Here is a 21,722-nt window from a genome sequence, read left to right as displayed (position 1 = left end):
AAAGTGTGTGTGGTGAATGGTTTAGGAACTCGCCTGGGAAAGAATCAACTGATCCCTATCTCCTGCTCTACACAACCACTGCAGCAGCTGTTGGCAGTGGCTGTGAGGAGGTAAGGACTGAGCAAAACAGAGCTAGTCCTTGAAAGAGAGAGATATTTCATGCGGGGCAAAACAGATGAAATATATATACCAAAGACATAGCTTGTTCTATTTCCATTTTGCAAGTAAATAGATTCAGCTGGGGGGCAGGAAGAGAAGGAAGCCAGATCTATAATTGTCGACTTTCTTTCATTCCTCCAATCTCTTGATTAGTTTTCAAATGCCTTATTATAACTACAATCCTGTTTACAAAGGGGAAAAAAAATTATTTTTTTATATAATAGTCAATGAAACGTTTATGTCACTGCAATTGTTTTCTCTTTTATCAGCTTCATCACTCTGGCCAAGAAAATGAAACAGGTAACAGACTTGGAAGTAATCTAAATACGTTTTGACAGACAATTCCCCTGAGATTAAATCTCCAACTGATCAAAACTGTTTACTGTCGTTTCCTCTTTCATTAACTTGGTTTCATTTATGAGACTTCTAATGTTGGAAATCATGTGAGCAATTATTTTTCTATGATTTCTGATGCACCTTCATCAGCAAAAGACGTCATGAATTTATATAGCAGAACAGATCAGAAATATTCTGGTCCACTGTTCTGCTTCTCTGTGGCTTGCGTTAGATTCTTCATAAACAGCATCTATGGCCCCTCAGTATGAATGCCACTATGAATGAGATATACGTGAAATTAATATGAAAGGTTTTCTTCTAATCTGTGTCAAATTTACTGCCTTTTAAAGCTCTGTGAGTTTCCTTGCTATTATATTATGGGATAGGTAAACTATCTTAATCTAAGCTACCCATTAATTTTACACTGTTATCATATCCTATTGCTTTTTTTTCAGATTCTCAAGCACTTTGCTATTGACTGTTATGGAAATGCTCCCAACCCACACAGCTGTAAGAAAGCAAGATTCAGTGCCTTAATCTCTTTTAGTAATTAAAAAGACGATTGATCTTTCCATTCTGTTTGTCTTGCCAGTTAGTTTGATGCCTTATTTTATGTCCACTATATCTTTTTCAGTACGATGAGAAACCCATTACTGTAAATGAAAACATGCCTTCAGCTGAAAATACTGTTTTCCACAGTAACCTCCATTACCTGTTCAATCATGCTTGGATTTAGTACTATGACTGCATGCTGAGCAGACATCATTACTGGGCTGACTAATGCTTTGTTTTCATTTTTTCAGCCTCTGGACATCCCCCTATTTCTAAAGAAGAAAGCAGTACAAAGAAGCTTGCCCTGAAGGTTAACAGTTTCAGGCTGGGAACAGTCAAGGTAGGAAGGAGATTTTACACCTCTCCTCCATCAAAATGCTTTTATTCCCATGCCCTGCTATCTAGACATAGAAACAGATCAATATAACTGCGTACCAAATGACACAGTAGTGCTCAAGGGCAGAGGTGGCACCTCAGGGAACTGCAACTCATACCAGATAGATTAAAAGTAGTGCCCTGAATTGCAAGTGGACAGAAGAGGTCTTCTAAGGTATCCCTCTCACTCACAAAAAAAAAAGTAAAGAGTGTGGAAAGTAAGTTTTCCATTCTAAGAGGATAAAATGCCTCCAGAAGTTCATCAAGGAATTTCCCACTGAATTTCTAAACTGCAGCATTTGGTTTTCCTGTGGGCCTGCTGGTGACCCAACATATCCTAGAGGTTACACTATAAAAGCACGCTGCTTTTCTCACTTTTGCTTAGGAAGTTGTTAAACAAGATGTATGTTGAGTGACTTTGAAAAAATATCTGTATAAATTAAACTGTGTTTTGTTGATACAGTAGAACTCTCCTCAGGCACGTTTTTAAAGACAAAAAGGAAATTTCATATTGGAAGCTAGACTTTGAAGTGCAGAGCCATAAACAACTATTTTAATGACCAGTGATACCAAGAAATAGGGTACTAAAATGTAAAATTAATAAAACACATTAGAATTGGAAAGATGGAATTGTATTTGCCAGGATCCAGAGTATTCTGGTTTTGTATTAAAGGTTAATGATTAGAATGAAAGAACCCAGGTAAGCCTGTCTTGGTAGCAGTGCAGTGGAAGATTAAATGATATGATGATATGATATGATATGATATGATATGATATGATATGATATGATATGATATGATATGATATGATGAAGCAAATTAATACAGTTTAACTTGCTTTGTTTACACAAATATTATAAGAGATGGCACATTTTGAGGCACAGAATCTACATCCAGGAATTTGAAACAGGAAAAAAAGAAAGGAAGGAAATAAAGCCTCTACTAAAGGTAACTGACAGTGCTTCCTTGTGAAGAGTCTTTGAGGTAACTCCCTTCAACCTTGACCCTAGTGATAAATAAAACATCCAGCACTGACCTGCTGAGGGAATACAGCAGATCCCAGAATAGGTGGTGGGACTGCACTGCGCTTCAACCAGCGTGTTATACAAGGAGCTCGTCAGTCTGCAGCAAGTAATAATAACACAGTCCTCCCAAGGCACCACAGCTGACAGCACTCCACAGGTGGGGCCAGATTTTAAAGATCTAAATGGGGAAACAATTATGACTGAAGAAATCTTGACTGCCTTTCTCAAATCAGTTCAAAACATTTGCATTTCCAAACAACACAAACGCAAAAGTACTTGTTTTGTCGTTGAAAACTGTCATAGAAAAGATTGTGAGTCAAACAAGGACCACTGCAAGCCAGTAATTGCTAAGGCTTGTGAACTCTAGGGAATTAATGATTGCTAGAGGATGTTCAAAGCCAAAGATGGAGACAAAATCAGTCATTATAGACGTAGGAAAACACTGGACAAGGGAATTATTTCTGACACAGTTCATTTGTGACCTGGTGGAACTCCACAATTAGTTTCACATTTTTCAGATTAATGTCCTAAAATTTTTTTTGGTAGAGGGTCACAGGGGAGAAGTCTACAAGTGCAGCTCTGCAGAAAGCAGTCACTCCAGCAGATTGCTTCATGCCTTCTTTTTTTGCAATGACATATCTAACAAGGAGTGTTAGTTTAGCATAAAGAGAGCCAAATTCCTTCTGATAAAGACAGAGAGGCTCCATTTATTATCCCTAAGTCTTGTAGCAGGGGCAGCTCAGAGAACAGAAGGAAATCAGAGGTCCTTAGACTGCTGCCTTCATGTTGCCTTGGTGTCCCTGGACACAGAGAGCCAAAGACCTCCTTGGCATAGGCCCAGTAAGTGTTACATGTTATTCCAAGGAAGGACTTGGCTCAGAGAAGTTTCATTTGTTATGAGTTGCAGTGGAGGGTTTTTTCTTTTTTTTTTAAATATATTTCATTTATTTCCATGTCTTTGATGCTTTCCAGAGCAGCTCTTTTCTCATTGTCAGATTCAATTAAGAATTTCCTGGGTCTGTGTGACTTCTCCCTGAATGCCTACAGCCGGCCTGTGCTAGTGCTGATCCTGGTGGTCACTTGTGGAAATTTTATTCCATTTTCCAAACTTGAAATTGGAAATTATATTGGAAATGAATGTCTGACAATTTGCAGATAAAAATTAGTATTCATTTATATTCCTGGTAGTTGTCAGAAAAGATAACTGGATATTGCTGCTACAGGCACATACATGTCCCCACCAGCAATGTTATGACAGAGCAGGGTGACTTCATACCCCCTCCTTTTTAGGTAGCCAAAGGGACAGGGTTAAGCTAGTGTGATAATTCTGGTGCAGACTGAGAACTAAATCCTAACTTAAGGTGAAATTGCTTCAATTAAAAATCTACACCAAACAAATTCTAGCAGGTGTTTGTGTTGTCCAGGTGACCGATAAGGCTGTTTTAATCTCTTTTCAGTTTTCTAAAAAATTAAACTAAAGCAATTTAAACCCCTCCAGGCTTGGCTAGTACGAGTCTGCAGTCATGCGTGTGGTTTATGCTGGAGCAGCTTAGCGTGAGCTTTCCATATGGGGATTCATCATTTTATGCCTGTGGGGAGAGGGCAGACAAAGTATCTATACCTTGTTGATGAAGGCCATGGTGCTTTCCTTGCTGGGGAGGTAGATACTGTTCCCTGACCCTTTCTACCTGGAGACACCCAAGCAGAGAGAGCACTGGCATTGCCTTTGGGGGTTCTGCCCTCCTTTATTGCTCCTGTGTAGAGGAATTAATAGTTTCAGCCCTGTTTTATTCTTGGACATGTACACTGGGTCATTGGCAGCTAGGCAGCTTCCTAACATAGCTAGGAACAAAGCATATCTCTGATATGGGAGAGATAAGTCTGCTCATAGCTACCACTATCAGAAATATATTATATGTATTTTTGGCTGCAACTAGGCTTGAACCTCAGTTTTTATACAGACAAGATCAATGCTAGAGTTTGCATATAACTGCTCTACTGCTCTTGACTGTCAGAAGACACCAATAATCTCTGCTACTCTTTAGCTAATTCATTTGTCACTCCTCATTAGCTTGTAATGGCTTTTACTGCTAGTCTTGTTTTTAAGGCTTAGGATAAGAAATACATATATTTTTGACGTTTAGGACCAGCTTGTCCACATGTGTTTTCTAGCGCTTCCAGAAGGAGGTAATTGTTACCGGTGAAGAAATCTTCAAGTTTTTTCATAATTACAGTAAATGACCTGCTCTGCAGTCATATAAATTCAAACAGCATCTTCAGATTAAAAATGCAACAGAAAACCTCATGGCTAAGGAGAATGAAAATGGCAGTGATGTAGAAAGCATGCCTGAAATCAGGATGCATTTGATATCAGTTATGGCCTGCTCTGGCTTAAGATGTCTTATTTAAAACCTATTCTCACTCTTTTTCCATGTCCTGTCCAATCAGAACAAAAGAAAAGATGAAATGGTTTTAAATGTTAAGACCATGATCTTCAATGCTGGCTCTGTTGCTAGAAGTTAAATTCTTACTCAATCCATTAAAGGGCACTGGTTTCCCATGTCATATCTAGTTTTGATCACAGCGGAGAAATGGGAAACAATAAAAACAGACATAATGTGAAACAGATTTTTAGCTTTCTACTTGATTTTTTTTGCATTAGTTTTTCACTTTTGAAAATATCCAAGTAATAGTTAACTTGATGCTCTGCAAAAAAGACCTTTTCTTTTTTCAGTTCTTGTTGGAAAACCTTGCCTTTAAAACAGGATGCTATATAAATAGTAGCGTGCTCTAAGAGTGCTGATGTTGACTGGGTGGCTAAAGTTCCCCATGGTAGCTGGCAATATTTCAAAGGGAGATATACAGCTTGTGAGCTGATCCATTGCTGAAGAGACTGGATGAAGTCTATCCTGGAAAAGCTCCTTCACTGATTCAGTGCATTTCACTTGTAGCATGTGTTGACTGATTCTAGGGCTTAAGTCAACCCATCCAGGTGAAGATTCATCCATCTCAAAGAAAAAAATAAAAGAGAAAAGGAGGCTAAGTAGCAGAAGGTTGTTACTGATGTGAAGAGTGATGTTAATCTGTCTCCTAATAAACTAAAATGGGAAGCACGAAGCCAAACTGATGTGCTTGATTAAAAATCTACTCAAGTGGGCTCCATAAATAGAGAAAAAAGGTTAAGAGATCCAGGGACTGAGGTTTCTATTCTACACTGTTTTCCTTTAGTTCAGCATCAAACAAGGTCAAGACTACTGCTGTGTTCAGTTTCATACTGCTTAGCAACATCTTGCTTGCAGACTTAGCAAGGCCTCACTTACAATGAGTTGTCCCAAGCAGAATCAAGCTCTATTCAATTAACTTGTTTCGACAAAGTGACATATCGTGATGACATGCAGTAAATTCTAAATTAGATCTTTAGTACATAGATCATATAACTGCATATTTAGAAGTTTCCTTCACAGCAAGGGTTCACAGGCAGCACTGTAATTGTGCTGCCCAACAAGGCAATGCTATCCCAGGCTACCAGCTTGCATGCGTCGTTATGAGCAGTCTCCTGGAAAACTGACACTATGAGAGGGGGAGAGGAATTAGACGTGTTTTAAAGTCTGAAGTCAGTGATCAAAATTTATTGTTCCACTGTGCATTCTTCTGCCTCAAATTACTCGGCAAAGGTAAATGAGCCTAGAAATGAGGGGAAACAGTTGAAAAGGTCTTGAAAGATGTATATGATTTTTGCTGGATTTTTGAGACTTTGGAGATGTCATTTTACAAACTATAGGGTGGAAGTTCAAGGCAATCTTTGCTAGTAAGTGGAAAAAGTAAAAAAACCTCAAACCTCAAAAACCCAAACAGGACAGCAGGGAAAAAAAGGAAAGAGGTAGTGGCAAAGGTTGAGGGTTTGGAGCAGTTACACCTCTATCTGCAAACTCTTTCTGAAAGCTGCTGACAGAGCTTTGGCATCTGATCATCTCCTAACTGCTGATTAACATAGCACTGTTTTATATTTAACTCAGGCCAGAGCAGGAGCGGCTGGGGGTGGGGTTGTGATGCTTATAAGGGGAGCACGGCAGGAACAATGTTCTTCTGTGTCGGTTCCCTCCGTCTCCCAGCCCAGCTGTACTCCTTTTGATCATTCACATTTCCTCCAAATGCGTGTTGTCTTTAATTAATTGAGTGTCTTGTGGAAAGCGAGGTGGGGGAGACAAGCAGAGAACAGCTATAACTACACAATTAAAATACAAACCAAGTCTGCTGAGTTTACTGAATGCAACTGCTGAAGTGACTAATAAGCTTTTTTACAGCTAATGTTTTGCTGTGAGAACAGACCCAGGAGCAGAGATGGAGGGCATGGATTTTGAGGATAAGAAGTCCAAGAGATACTGCATGAAGACAAAGCATGTGGCTGTCATCTGTGGCGTCGTGGTTGTTGTAGGTCTTGCTGTGGGGCTTGGTGTAGGATTGAGCAGACCTAAACCTCAACAACCTTCAGGGGGAACAGATCAGCCAACAACCCCTCCTCCCACAGTGGATTTGGGTCCCTGTCCTCCCAAAAATGATGAGACTGGAGACTGGCAGCATTTTAGGTTACCTACTTATGTCAAGCCTGTCCACTATGATCTGGAAATGAAGCCTGAAATGGAGAGAGACATTTACACTGGGACAGTCAGTATTTCTATTGCTTTGGAAAAATCTACCAGATACCTGTGGCTCCACCTGCGAGAGACCAAGATTACAGAAATGCCCACGCTTCGGAAATCCTCAGGACAGCAGATTGCTCTGAATGACTGCTTTGGATACAAGCCACAAGAGTACATAGTGATGAAGGCAGAAACAGAGCTCTCTGTCACTAATGAAAATGATCCCTATATACTCACCCTGAAGTTTCAAGGCTGGCTGAACGGTTCCCTGGTTGGGTTTTATAGGACCACCTACAATGACAGTGGACAGATCAAGTAAAGCAGTTTTTCTTTTATTTATTAAACTTTCTTCTCTGTTTCTACTTTCTCAGGCCTGCTCTATTCCTGTTTCAGCTTCTCAGTCTTGTCTCTCACCAACTTGCTGACATTTCTGGGCTGTTCTTTAATTTTCTCATTCCCCTAAGGAAGAAGCTGTATTCAAAACCATTTGGCTGTTGACAACTGAATGTGGGCTGGAGAGATGAGGGGTTTGTTGTTATTATTCTGAAAAACTTTTTCAAACTCTACTGGTTCCAGGTTACCTTTACAAATGGCTCCCTCAGAGAGCTGGAGAGATCGAAGCTGGGTTTTATCTCTGTGGTACAATAAATAGCATATAGCTCTCACCACTCTCTCCTATCACTCTACAAGGTAACAGTTGCATTGTAAAATGCTCTTGTGATAGTTTTCCTGACATCATGCCTCCTTGATGTTATAAACCTGAGGACTATCCAAACCAGAACTTCCCTATCCCTCCTGCAGCTGATATAAATTATGAATAGGAAAGTCCAAACGATAAAGGTTATCTTTGACTTGGACTTTTTGTGCTCTAGCTCTTCCTTTTTAATATATGAATAGTTATTGAAAGATTATAAAGCCTCTGACAGTTCACTTAACCCATTCAATTTCCTAGGTTTTCTTGCACTACTTCAGGGTGGAAGCTTGAAGAAGCCATTGCCCACTGCTCAGAGGCATTTCTTTGCAGTTAACATATATAGAGAGGACACTCATCCATTTTCCAATATTTATGTTTCTGAAGTGACTCATTCCAGCCTTTACGTCTAGAAGATAAACTTGGCTAGATTTTTCTAAGACCCTGTAACAGGAACATGGAGACAAACACTGGTGTGTTTTCATGGCACTTGTTTGCCCTTCTGGGAAAATGGTGACATGAGTGAGAGTCACATCAGCTCCTTTCAGCAGCTGACACGCAATGCCAAGAGTAGCAGCGGTGGCAGGCACCAGCAGCAGAAAATCCATAAAGCAGAGGAAAAAGCAAGCATGATTTTTCATATTTAAACATAGTTATCTGATCTGGGAAGAAGCCATGTAAAGAACAGCTCGAACCCCAGCCAAGCTTTTTCCCTTATGTTTACCTCTATCTACCCCCTCAGTATTACTCTGACTTGGAGGGTGTTTTGGTTTTATACTTTGAGCATCTGACATCCCCAGAGCAGTTTTAAAGTGTAACCTTTTAGCATCTTTCTAAGCTGAGATGTATTAATTCCTTTCTATTGGTGAAGGATACCTAGATATTAAATGAGTCGCCTCAGGTCTCCTGAGTCACAGAGCAGGAGAGGTGAGTGCCCATCCCTCACATTCAGACACTGTAGGTAGACAAGGACCAAACATCTGACGTCAGAAAGAAAGGAGAGCTTCATAAGCTAGAGAAAGTATAAAATGTTAGCTCACTTTGAGAGGGTTCCTACTTCTTGATTTGTATGATGGAAGCTACAGTTGCAAGGATGATCCTAGCCAGCAGTCTGAAAACATTCAATGCAGATAGGAACTTGAGCATGTGAGTTTGTTGGGCTTGAGGGGGGCTCTAGTAAGAATGAGTGAATGGTGATTTCTGAAATGCTTTTCATGTGATTAAGTTTGGGCAGATTGTTTGTGGGGATGGAAGAGGCAATGTACGTGACAGTGATAAGTACAGCCTTCAAACAAAAGCAACCACCAGCCAAGTGGTGCTGCAACCACCAGCCAAGTTGTTGCTATGCATCGTGAGAGTAGGTGATAGGATGGGGTGAGGAAGGATGGTGAAGGAAGGGGTTTATCACTTATTAAAACTGCATTTTCCCTAGCTTTCTACTCAAAAATAATGCTGACCGTAATTAGCTTTTTAATTTCACCTTTGGCTGATGCAGACATCACCCTTGGATAATTTCAACCCAAATAGTTCCTTTTTTGTCATGTTGTAAGTAAATACAAATTAGATCAGGTAATAGCAAAAGTCAAGCAAGTCTATTTATAGCAGATATTAGAGAGAAGGGGGCTGAGGTGAAAATGAGAGCCAACATGTAATTGACCGACTTCGCCATCCCTTCTGGGCAGTGTTAGAAGCAGTGGGACCTTTTGAGAGAATTAATAACACTGGAAAGTCAGCTTCCAGGGCTGAGCTGCTCCCCAGCTGTCTATCTGCACAGGCAAAGGTTTGCCAAAGCATTGCTATAATGTCTTTTGTTTACAAACTGGGCACACGTCCAGGCTCTGCTGTTGCTTAGTTTCAAATCTCCCACCACATTTTGTGGAAAACAGGTAGACATGTGCTGAACATGCCTCTAAGTCTAGGATCTTTGGGAGGCTTAGGGAAAAGCACGCCTCATTTGGGAATCCTGTTCAGACAGATCACACAATCCCCGTCAGGACAAAGGTGCTTTTGGACATGCCCAGAAGCATATCTTGAGATACCTTGGGAACACAACTATTTAAACTGACATGCGCGTGCAAGTAGGGAGCAGGAAAGCAGAAACTGAGAATGCAGATTTTAGACATAGACTTGCCTAGATCCTCCTGTGGGTGCCTGAATCCAGCTGTAATCACTGAAGTCCTTTGGTAAAACTGCTCCTCCCTCTGTGCATTTTATTTCCCTGTTGATGAAAGGGGAATGGCAGTCCTTCCCTACTTTGCATGATGCAGTGAGCATAAGCACATTTCAATTGTGTTATTTTCAGGTATTAGGAAAAATAGCGCAAGAGTCCTTGCCTGGTGTAATAGGGTTTTTTGACTCATTAGTTCCTCTCAAGGAATGTGCTAAACCCCCCCTTTTATTTTCTCCTTAATATTACAGATAACACAAACATGTCACAGCAGCTGGTTTTGATTTTGCTTTACTATTAGTGACAAGGTATGACTTCCCTTTTATAGGAATTCTCTCTGTCTCCTGTAAGAGAGCAAGAGGCTTGTAAAAGATACCCAGCTGGGCACATCTCTAACAGGGAGACTTGCATTTAGGTTTTATTGTTTAGGAAAATGCAAAATAATCTTTAGTGTACAGAATTAGCACTCCTCAGAAGCAGCAATGAATCTGAATTTAGGGAAAGACTAGAAGAAAAATGCTTTAATTAGTTCAAGAGGAAGGGTTTTTACACTAACCCCCTGTGCTTTGGGGGGAAAAAAAAAAAAAAGAAAAAAAATTAAAAAGGAGGAAATTCATCATGGTTCTAAATGCAGCAGTTTTCTTTTCGGAAAAACAGCTGGATGCAGTCTCAGCCAGATCTTCACTTCTTATTACTATGATACTTACAGCTGTCACCTCTAGTTCACATTTAAAGGTTCACACAGCAACAACAAGTAGAAGCAGAAGTCACCAAGCCGTGAAGAAAATCTTATCTAAAAACTACATTATACATTTTGAAAAGAAATGACAACATTTCATGTTTCTAATGCCACTTCTATGCATGCCATGGCCTGGCGCTCCCATCATCTGCCCCATAGGAATGGTAGTGCTAAGGTTTTGCACTGCTGATGTCTGTCTGCCTCCACAAATATATGAGCATAGATGGATTATCACCTTATAAATCAACAGAGATATCACAGTGTTATCAGTCTGTAGGAACAAGATATAAATGTGTCAAAATATAGAGCCAATTTTTTAAGCAATAGCTGTGAAGCATTGCCCTGGGGACTTGAAGTTAACTTAATTGTGAAATAGCTTTCAAATCCTACAAAAAGTAGAGAGTGACATCAGACAATTTAACAAGCAAAAGAAGCTGTGTTGAGCCTGAAGTTATGTTAAGGTGAATGTTCATTATGCTTTCTGCCCATGAACTTCTGCGTTACTATTCCAATGAACATGAATGGTAAGAACTCAGACATATTACCTCCATCAGGTTTGTAAATGACCCTTGCTGCTACAAGCTCCTAATGACCAGCTTAGTATTTAACCATCACAGGAAAATGCCAAGGGCAACAGAAACACTGAAAAATTGGTTGTCAAGTGAGTTTGTAGGATTGCTGCAGATCTGTAATTTATGATGTACTCTTTTAATTACTTTTTGGAAAGAAAAACTACCTTAATATAGTTGGAGCAGCTGTAGAAGTGTTGTCAGAAAATGCTCAACATTCCAGATTAATTGAAGAAGCATCTGTGATCCCTTTCACCATCAATCACTGGAGAAAATGTTCTGTCACTGTATGGTACATTAATGGTGGAGCCCAATGTCACTGTGAGAAGCAAGCACATGATATGAATGTTCACAACCTTCACCTTATTTTCTGACATGACCCCTATTGTCTAGCTTCTCCAGTAGCTTTTGCATAGCTGACATGACTTTCTGAACCCCCCAACATGGCTAGCATAGCATCAGTTATGTGCTGGGATGTTCACATGAACTTTCCATGCTTTCTCCAGCAGTTTCTTTAATGGAGTCAGGGGACCATAGCAGAGCCACTGAAAAAACTCTATGTGGTAACTGCAGAAAAAGAAATACACAAGCAGGATGTTATTTTTAGGGGCACTTACACAATTCCAAGGTGTCTTCTCAGGAGATGTTCATGACTCCAACCCCAAGACATGCTCTAGTAGGTAAAAAACACATGGAGTGACTTAAGTAAACATCCCTATACCAGGACCTTAATTTCCTTTCAGATGATAATACCAGTAGTTTATTTTAGGCACATAAGCCATCATCATCAGGAAGGTGAGCAAAATTTTTACCATCCATGAGGGGTCATTCCTGTCTTATTGCCTGGGTCCTAATAATATTTGATGATACACAAATGGCTTTAGCTTTTGCTCTGAAACATAGAGGATGTTGATGACAGATTTCAAGGTATACTTGTTACACATGCCTATACGATGCCAGCTTGTGCATTTCTGACACCACCTACTTTTATGAATGGACAAATGCTGACAAATATTTGTCGTTGACTTTAGTTTGTGAAATTGCCAAAAAAATATGCTTTAAAATTGCAGATAAGATTTAAAAGGTGTATAATGAAAGCTTGCCAATGTGTTGTTTGTTTAAGGAGCATTGCAGCTACTGATCATGAACCAACAGATGCACGGAAATCATTTCCTTGCTTTGATGAACCCAACAAAAAGGCAACTTACAACATATCTATCATCCATCAAGATGAGTACCAAGCACTTTCAAACATGCCAGTACAGGTATGTATTTCCCAACTCTGCTGCCTAAATGGAATGGTTCTGTAAAGCCACCAGAAAGATAGCAATAGATTGCAAGGTCCTTGCACGTTCACAGAATCTACCACCCAGAAACTGTAAAGCTAATGGTTAATAAATATGCCATAAAACAGGATTGGTTGGTTGATTAGGACTCCCAGTGGTCCACCAGCACACAACATGACAATACAGAGCCAAATCCTAAGCAGAAAAGAAACGTCTCTTCTGTCTTTAGCTAGCTGGCCCTCTATTCAGATATTCTAGATGAGCATCACCTACTAATTATAAATAGGCAATGGAAGGTTCTTCAGTCAAACCAGATGAACTCTGAGCAGGAATACTTTGGAAGACAGCTGCTTCCCAGATGGGAAGTCTAAAATAATCACTGAAACTACATAACGTTCCAAAGTGAAGGTCTGCTGATCATTATATAGTGGCAAAGGGTCTTGCTAACAAGTCTAGGATTCTTCTTCTTAATAATACATGATCTGAAATCCCATCTGTCAGCGCATGGGTGTGTACACTTGTCAGTCCAACATGACTGTAATTTCCTAAATAACCTATTTCTGGACCTGGTGGGTCAAATTCCAAATTTTGTATGAAATTCAGTGGCATCAATTATCTACCTCTGAGCCGTCTGGAAGAAGCTTGAATGTCTTTCAGCTGAGAAAGTTTCTAATGAATAGTTTAACTGCATGTGTATTCCAATGTATATTTTCTAATGAATGTGTTCTGAAGTGGGGGATAAAGTGACAAGATTTTTAAAAAAGAAGAAAAAATTAAAAAGAGCTTCCAGCCTCCAGGCTTTTGACATTTACATCTTCGCAATCATTCCTCCACCCAGAAAACAAAGGTCCGCTTTACCGTGTACTATTTTGTTTAGAGTCCCCCAGAACCTTAACTATCCCCTAGCAATGCAGCTGAGAGAACTATTACCAATCTGATACAGTTGCCTCCCAGACACTTTGCAAATTTAAAGCTCTGACCTATTGTTATTAAAAACATTTCTATGATACCTAAAAGAGCATCAGGCACTTTGATGAACAACACATGAAAGAAGAACGTTTGCTGTACCTTTCCTCACAGACCTCAGTTAAGTGAGGGTACCAGCAATGAAGGTGAAGGGATGAGACTAGATGTTATCAAGATTCAGTGGGTTTTGACATTTACTTTACACCTTTACACATGGACCTTGCCTCCATTATGGACATAGAAAAATAAGCATTCAAAGGGCTAGCTGCAGCTTGTTAATTAATTTGCTAAAATCCAAGTACAGGCAGGGAAATGTAGATTATGCTGGGCTTGTGCTCAGGTTTGAGCACAGATGATAGCAGGGCACTTTTTCATCTGGTGTGCTCAGGTCAGTAGCACTGTTCTTAGTAGTGAAAGATCTTTGGGAAATCTTTTCAAGGGATGGAAAAGTAATAGTTTGTTAATGCAAGGCATATTGTGCATTACACATCCTGTAGTAGTTTTGGTGCTGTGGAGCTTTATAATCAACCTGGTAAAATCAGAAACTTATACACTTCATTTGCATTTTTCACTGGAGTGATTATTTTTTTAAATTCTTTTCCACTGAAGTTCTGACTTTGTTGAAAGAACAAAAGATATCAAAATAGAATCAAATAATGGAAAAGTAGATTGTGAATATCTCTCTGAAAAGGAGTCTGTGAATATATCTATGAAAAGGCTTTTTTTGCTCACAGACTCATATTACCTGTAACATTCACTATCTCTATTTATATTGACAAATCTCATGAAGTATTGTATCTCTAGTAGAAGGTTAGTGTCTTTTGTATGCTTTTTGCTTTTGTCTTATTTAAGTTAGTCATCCAGTCAGAAGCACAAAAGCTATCAGACAAGCAATAGTAGATAATAAATAGCAGAAATAAATATTTAGAGGATGAATCACATACAACAGGTTGAAGGTTTGGTCAGACAATTCAGCTGAGAGTTAATGACATTTGGGAAAATCAAGAATTTTATTAATTTACAAAATAAAAACTATGATCAGCACTAAAGCTTATGTACATTTAAACAACCCACCAATTAGCAGTGCTAATCTGTATCTGAATGAGTTACGGATAGATCCATTAGACTGATCTTTATTTTAAGTAATATCTCTGCAATCCCTGACTCCTTCATGATGCATGTATTTAAGAAAGGGGAGAATCCAGTCTCTTCTCTGATCTGTCCAAAGTGATGTATTTTATGCAACTATTCCAAGAACAAAACACACTAGCATGCACTGGAAAACTCCTGTTGGCAAAATTCCTGTGCGTGTGAATGATTTCAAGTCCTTGATGGAAATTAGAACCAGGTAAACTTAGTTAGCACAGAAAAACAAAGTCCCATTTCATGTATTGCAGAAAAAAACATTTCATCTGTTCTCATGCCATCAGCAATGGGATGCCAAAAGAGGTGAACTTGGAGAGGTGATTTATCATTCCTATGTAGTTGCAGCCTTCATAGAAATATTGTACCCTCTTCTGCATGTGTCTGCAATTCCAAAAATCAAATTAATTGTTTCTCCATTTCTGCAGAAAACTGTACAGCTGGGCAATGGCTGGACTCGGACAACTTTTGAGAAGTCAGTTCCCATGAGCACTTACTTGGTATGCTTTGCAGTGCACCAGTTTCAGTGGGTAGAGACAATCTCTGCTAGTGGAAAACCTGTAAGTCCTGTTGAGCCTGGACATGGTTCAGATGACAGATGTACTGTGTTTTGCTTTTTTTGTGTTTGGTTTGGCTTTGTTTTGGGTTGGGTTTTTTTGTTTTTTTTTTTTTTTTTAATGAAACATCTTTTTATAATACAAACAGGAACATATTTTTCCCCTTCCTATGGCCTATTTTATGCAGCCTATTTTATCAGATTAGGCAGTCACAGTACTCCCTCTGACCTTGACTACATATGGTGTTTTGCAGTCCTTTCCTGGCTCCCGTCTTGGTGAGGTCCCAGTCAGTATCTCTCATACAGACACATGGGTGAGGAAGGACTATTTCTCCAACCTCATCCCTGACTTGAAGCCCAGAGTCTGAGGGGATGTACAAGTCCAGGGGTACAAGAGATTCACAGACCATGAATACAAATGCTTTACCATTTTCTGTGGGTTAAAAGGTGTGAAACTATTCCTATTTACAGTCATGGGAGACATAAAACTACAATGCTATGTGCCAGTATTTATTGAGTCTAATATTCTTTATTTAACAACAGTGGTTAAAAGGGACTGCCCAGTGTAAGTTCTTTACAAATAAGTGTGGAAGTGATAGTACCTGCTTAAGCAGCTGGATATTAGTAGAGACCATAATGAACAGAGTATGTAACTCCTTTATTTCAATGCAACAAGCATCAGAACAATCCAGTTCTCACTTATATTCAAATCTCCTGAAGGTGCAGCTGTGCAAGCATAAGGAGATCACAAGACATTATGTTGAATCACAACCTGAAATCCTATATACAATTTGCCCCTCAACATGAACTCCTCATTTAGCCTAAACCTAGTCAGGAATGCTCAGTCCACTGTTAATTTTCATCTGAGACAGAAGGTAACCCCAGGGCTGTATGCTCTTGCCGCTTCCCCTTCCTTTCTCCTTAGGGGTGTATCACATGGTCTTGTAGTTCAGCTGAGCTGGCAGCACTTTCCTCCTCTTCTGGAGGCAGTGACACCAATGGACAGGGAATCTAGAGCAAACCTGCAGCCAGACTATTGTTCCCCTAGCAGGTAACCTCTTCCCGAGTTTCCTTATCCAAAAAAGCTCAGACAATCCTTCCCTACTGAAGGCTGTCCACTGATGTGAAAATCTGCCTTGTATCAGTCTTCAAGGTTCTTAGTAAAGACATCCTGGCATAGCACTGTGCTTGAGGCCTCCCTCCTCTACGCCCTCGCTAGCATCATGCTGTACATTTATATTATATCTTACTGTAACTAAGGCTAAATTACACTTAACCAAGCAATTGGAGCCTCGTTTGAGATAGCAATGCAGTAGTGTGTGTGTGTGTGTGTGTGTGTGTGTGTGTGTAAGCAGGGGTATTCAGTGTCAGTACAGAGGTTGCCTGAAGAAACATCTTCTAACTCAGGTCTTGGTTACTACATATTTTATTAACACTATTCACTAAACAATAACTGAGGACTTGCCTTGACTAAAAGACTTGGTTTTTAAGTGAGGTTAAAATCATAACCATTTCCTTTCTCTTAGCATGGACATAGTTTTACCAATATAACATATATGTGTCAGATTTTTTTTAATTAAAGGAGCCATATAAACTCTGTCACTAAAAATTACCTTTTCCTAAAGAAAACTAAACTATCTTTAATCAGATATTTAGAATGTCCTTCTTCTAACCAAACAGTTCTTTTCCAAAATGTTTGAAGCCCAGCTGAGCAATGAGGTATTTAAATTCACCAGTTGCTGAAAAGAACATTCCATAGTTTGCTGTATAAATTGCTAGCAATAAATCCCTCATCCAACAGAAAGTATCCATGTGATCCATATATTGCTTTCATAAACAACAGCAACAGCATGCAGCTCACATGACACGGTAAATTATTTAAAATCTCTGCTGTTCTCTCTGAAAGCTATCACCCTAACAAAGACTTTAATGGAATCAATGGTGGGAAATGTGGCTACAGCTGGAAACAACGCTCCTGAGCTGATTACCTGTCAGGTACCATATGCCCTGTTTAGAAAATCACAGAGGAGATCATACAAATTAAACCCAAAGTAAGTTCCAGTGCATGCTGAAGGTTTTGGAAACCATTAATATGGATCAGCTAGGGGACCGAAGACTGCTAAATTGGGTAAAGAGCTTACTGAAGTGGAAATTGCAGACTGTAATTGCAAACTGACCCTGAGGGAAATCCCCTGGCTGGAATGGATTCCCAATTGAATTTCATAAGCTTTTTTTGGTTTTGTTTTTTCATTCCAGCTTTATTTCTGACCACTTTCCCATCCTCCCCTCTCGTTGGAGGAAGTGTGATTTCATGGTATTGAAATCGATGTGTTGTCAGGCTCCAAGAGGGCTCCTAGAGTAGGCTAGCCCCTTTGCTCAGTTTGGATCCTAAACTGCTGGCTGTAAGACGACATCGAGGAGTAAACAAGCCACACCAACACAATCAGAAGAATGTGGCCCATTCATAAGAGACACAGAGCCTGCAAAATGAGATGGATCAGTTTTCCTAAAGCCAGAAACTTCACTCCCTATAAAGATCTCTTACTTCCCACGCAGGAGATTTTCACTGACGGTGAAGAGAACAGTTTACAGCTCCTTCCAGTTGACACACCAGTGCTATGGCTCTGCTTTGGGGCAGAGATCTGTGTGAGCTTTGGGACAAAGAGATTGAGGGAAAGACCCTCAAAAGACTCCATAAATTCTGCACTCAAACTTCGTCTTCACGATGTGCAGATAACATCCCAAAAGGCTTTTTCAAGGTGTAGGCCTCTTCATCATGGTTGCGGATGCCATAAGGACTCTAGTCCTCCAGGGCCTGAGGTTTTATATTGCTTGACAGTAATAGTCAAAACAGTCCCAGGCACCAAGCTGCAGGGATGGAAAGGTCAGCACTCAACACACCATTTTTTGCATTCAAGGAAAAAGCATGCTTAGATATGCAAGGGGATCACAGAGATGGTCACTCATTGCACACAGGGCTAGCAAACGTGCCAGTTTTCCTGGACTTGCCTGGTGGGAAAAGAGAGATGATTTTTGTCTGGGATATCCAGAGGCACAGCAGTCCAGGCTGTATGGCCTGAGGTCCTGGGCAAACAGCCACTTGACCTGCATGGGCCAGCATGTCCAGGAGGAGTTACAGATCTGGTAAACACACTGTCTTCAGAGGGTCCGAGATCTTCAAACATACAAAGGACAAGAGGAAATTATGATGATAATAGGTTGGAAAGGTAGGAAGATATTGAAAAAAATAAGGTGTTATGGACTTCAGACACATTTCAGGACAGATGGACTCCTAAAAATTGTTCTGGTGGGATCAGTTCAGACCCATGAACTGCTTGGAACAACTGGATTCCTTTTGATTGTGCTTACCCAGGCTTCCATCTTGAGAAAACCAGTCCTTGAAGAAGGAGGGGCCAGCATGCACCCAGGCTCCAAGCTCCTGCTCCAAGCTTGGCCAGTGTGAGCTTCTTGGGTCTTGCCAGTTTTACAATTTACGCATACTGTGGAAAGTGCACAGATTATGTTGATTTGGTCTCTCTTATGTACAACATTTGAATACCTTTGTTGAATAAATGTGTTAGGAAACAGAATTCAGTGTTCAGGTCAGTCTCTTAGAGAAAACACCTGCAGTGTTATAGGTATATGTGTTAAATGACTTTTCAGTGCTTGCCATCTCCTAATTTCTTTTAACTGAAGACTGCTCTAATTGTCTCCCTGTATTTTACAGCTGAGAGTTTACGCCCAGCCACTGCAAATACACACGGCAGAATATGCAGCAAATGTAACAAAAATTGTATTTGACTTCTTTGAAGAGTACTTTGGTTTGAACTATTCTCTTCCAAAACTAGGTGATTATTCATACTTACATTTCTCATTTTGTTAATTCACTGTCATAGTTATGTTTCTCCTACAGGTCTCTGTGCTTTGGTGGAAAACAGCATGAAAGGATTGGGTTGCTAACCAATGATACTATGTCACAATGTTTTAAAACTGTACCCATGTAGTTCAGATGTTCTTGATGGTGTCATGATGGGAGAGTTGGTCTCAACAGTTTAGTTACCAGTTCTCACAGTTCAGTTTGCTGAACTGAAGCACTGGTCCTGGCATGGTTATTTTAAAGTGTCTTGTGGAAAATCAGTGGAAGCATTGGTGTCATCAACAAAGGAACACCATGAGCTAAAATAGAGCCAGAAGAATTTTGAGAAAAATACGTACCACTTCCATGGGAACTTCTGGACAAAAGTCAGCAGTGAGATAAGTGAAGATGTAAACTGCCAGAGAGTATGTCATACCATTTATTAACCTTAGTGCAAAGTGGGTGTGTATCCACTTCTTAGAAAGATGAATGTGGTCCAGCATATAATTTGTAGTTTTTACTGCTGGACTAAATAAATAGCCAGAGCTAAACAAGAGTGGACACACTATCAGATTTTGCCCATGGTTACAAAACAAGCAAAGAAAAAGTAGTGCAGCTGGGCATCCTTTAGATTGGACTAATCTGGATTGTGGATCTGATCTGTGCAGTTTGAACGAAGAAAGTTGGGAATGTAATCAGAGTTTTGGAAATGTCCCCTCCTAAATCCTCCAAAGAGGTAATTCTGTTAGGTTCATGAACTTAAAAGGATGGAAAAATATTAACTACAAACAAATTAAGGCAATGTAATGGGGAATTAAATGTGGAAGTTAATGGGGAAAAATCCCAAACTTTGAAGATGATTAACAATGTTATGCAGACCTTTTATTGGCTATTCGTACATGCATCTATCAGGCTAACCTGTATTACATCATCTGAGTTTACTGTAAATAACCGTTTGCATTTCAGTGACAACTGAATTAGGGAAATGAGTACAAAATGTTGTTCTTCCACACACTAGTCCCCAGTAAGATTGGGACTATATCTCACCTACACTTCAAATTCAAACTTTCATTTCCATAGAATCCTGATGACTTTGCCATGTCAGTGTATGGATAGGGTCCGTGCTACAGGGTGGACTGGTAACCCCGGATCAGTAGTATCAGAGGATAGTTGCTCTTTTAGATTTTACACTGTTTTTCTCAGAATGTCTATTTGTTGGATCACAAATCTTGGCTTACTATGTTGTTCCCTCAGTATTAGAAGTTATCTGGATCAAACGTGATGAATCAAATATGTTTCTGCATATATTGTATTTCACGTTGATTTAAGACTTCTGGCATTGCCATTCTCCTTGTGATCCTCATTTTGACTGTCACTGAAGCCCTTGCCAGACTATCAGCTTTGATTCTGTAATCAAGTTGTTTACATTAAAATAAGTAATCCCCATTTTCTGTTAGGGTGGAGTGAGGGTTGTTTGTTCTATTCAGTTTGAAATCTATCTACTTTTTCACTAACCCACATAGAAAGGCTGTGGTCATTATTTGGAGAAGAAAATGTCAGTCCAATTGAGTTTGCAATTCTCATTTATTGATTACTGACCGTAAATGAGTGACCCCCACAAATTGCCAGGAGTAGAAGCAGATGTTGTTCATTGCATGGGGGATTTACTTCAGTTAACATGTCAATAAATATTTTTAATACAGCAGTGGGACAAACAATGACATGCCTCATTATGTTACAGATAGTTTCAGGAGGTTTACTGCCTCCAGCACATCCCCAGACAATACTATTAATTTCTAGACCCCAAATTAAGTAATGTATGATATGCACACTCCCAGGAGGATGCATAGCATCACCTCGCAGGATGGATCCTCAGCTAGTGCAACTGATCCTAGCTCTATTAATCTCAGCAGAGCCAGGGTGCTTGCTATCAGCTGCTGTAGGCCAGTTCCCTGCTGCTTAAACACAGATTATAGACTGCAGTCTACAGCAGTAAAATAGAACCACAAATGGTAAACCGAACAGGCCGTGAATACACAGAAAGAGGACGAGCTAAGTGGCTTAAAGGATACAGTGGTAATCATGTTCTCTTTCTTTCAATATAGATAAAATAGCTATTCCAGATTTTGGGACGGGTGCTATGGAGAACTGGGGGCTGATCACATACAGAGAAACAAACCTGCTGTATGATCCAGACGAGTCGGCCACTTCCAACAAACAGAGAGTAGCTGCTGTGATAGCCCATGAGCTCGTTCATCAGGTACATTTTAGGACACGATTCATTTTTACAAGTGTTTCAAATGTCTGGTTGCAACATTTTAATCTTGAAAATACTGTCATTAACTCTGTCTCGGGATCTTCTACATGTGCTCACAATTTGGTTGCAAAATACCATGTTAAAACTGTTCCCTGTTAGAGCTTTAAAGTACCATCACTACTGCCTTTTAAATTTTCTCAGGAAGCTAGATGCTTGGGTCCAGACTGTGAGCCAACTTATGAAAATCTGTCGAAATATCTTAAAGGAAGTAATTTGTGTGTGCAGATGTCTCTTTTGGGCAAGCAAATAGGGAAAACTATATACTGTGGAGGCTGTCTGAAAACATATCCTTACAAGCACAAATCATCAAATCAAGAGGCAGAAGCTAAAAATATTTTTAGTGGCA

General features: G+C 39.8%; 1 protein-coding gene across 1 annotated transcript in view; it reads left to right on the top strand.

Moving 5' to 3' along the window:
• Positions 1-6,651: 6,651 nt before the first annotated feature.
• ENPEP (glutamyl aminopeptidase) overlaps positions 6,652-21,722 on the top strand; it is a 36,128-nt gene continuing 21,057 nt past the window's right edge. Inside the window, exons 1-5 of the mRNA XM_026847843.1 lie at positions 6,652-7,401; positions 12,376-12,517; positions 15,076-15,207; positions 18,931-19,051; positions 21,165-21,319. Of these exons, the coding sequence (XP_026703644.1) occupies positions 6,788-7,401; positions 12,376-12,517; positions 15,076-15,207; positions 18,931-19,051; positions 21,165-21,319 (1,164 nt within the window). The 5' untranslated portion in view covers positions 6,652-6,787. The remainder of the gene's footprint in view (positions 7,402-12,375; positions 12,518-15,075; positions 15,208-18,930; positions 19,052-21,164; positions 21,320-21,722) is intronic.

This window comes from Athene cunicularia (assembly GCF_003259725.1).
Source record: "Athene cunicularia isolate RWA chromosome 4 unlocalized genomic scaffold, athCun1 chr4_part2, whole genome shotgun sequence".
In the NCBI taxonomy this organism is placed as follows: Eukaryota; Metazoa; Chordata; class Aves; order Strigiformes; family Strigidae; genus Athene; species Athene cunicularia.
This window is presented reverse-complemented; position numbering and strand designations above follow the sequence as displayed.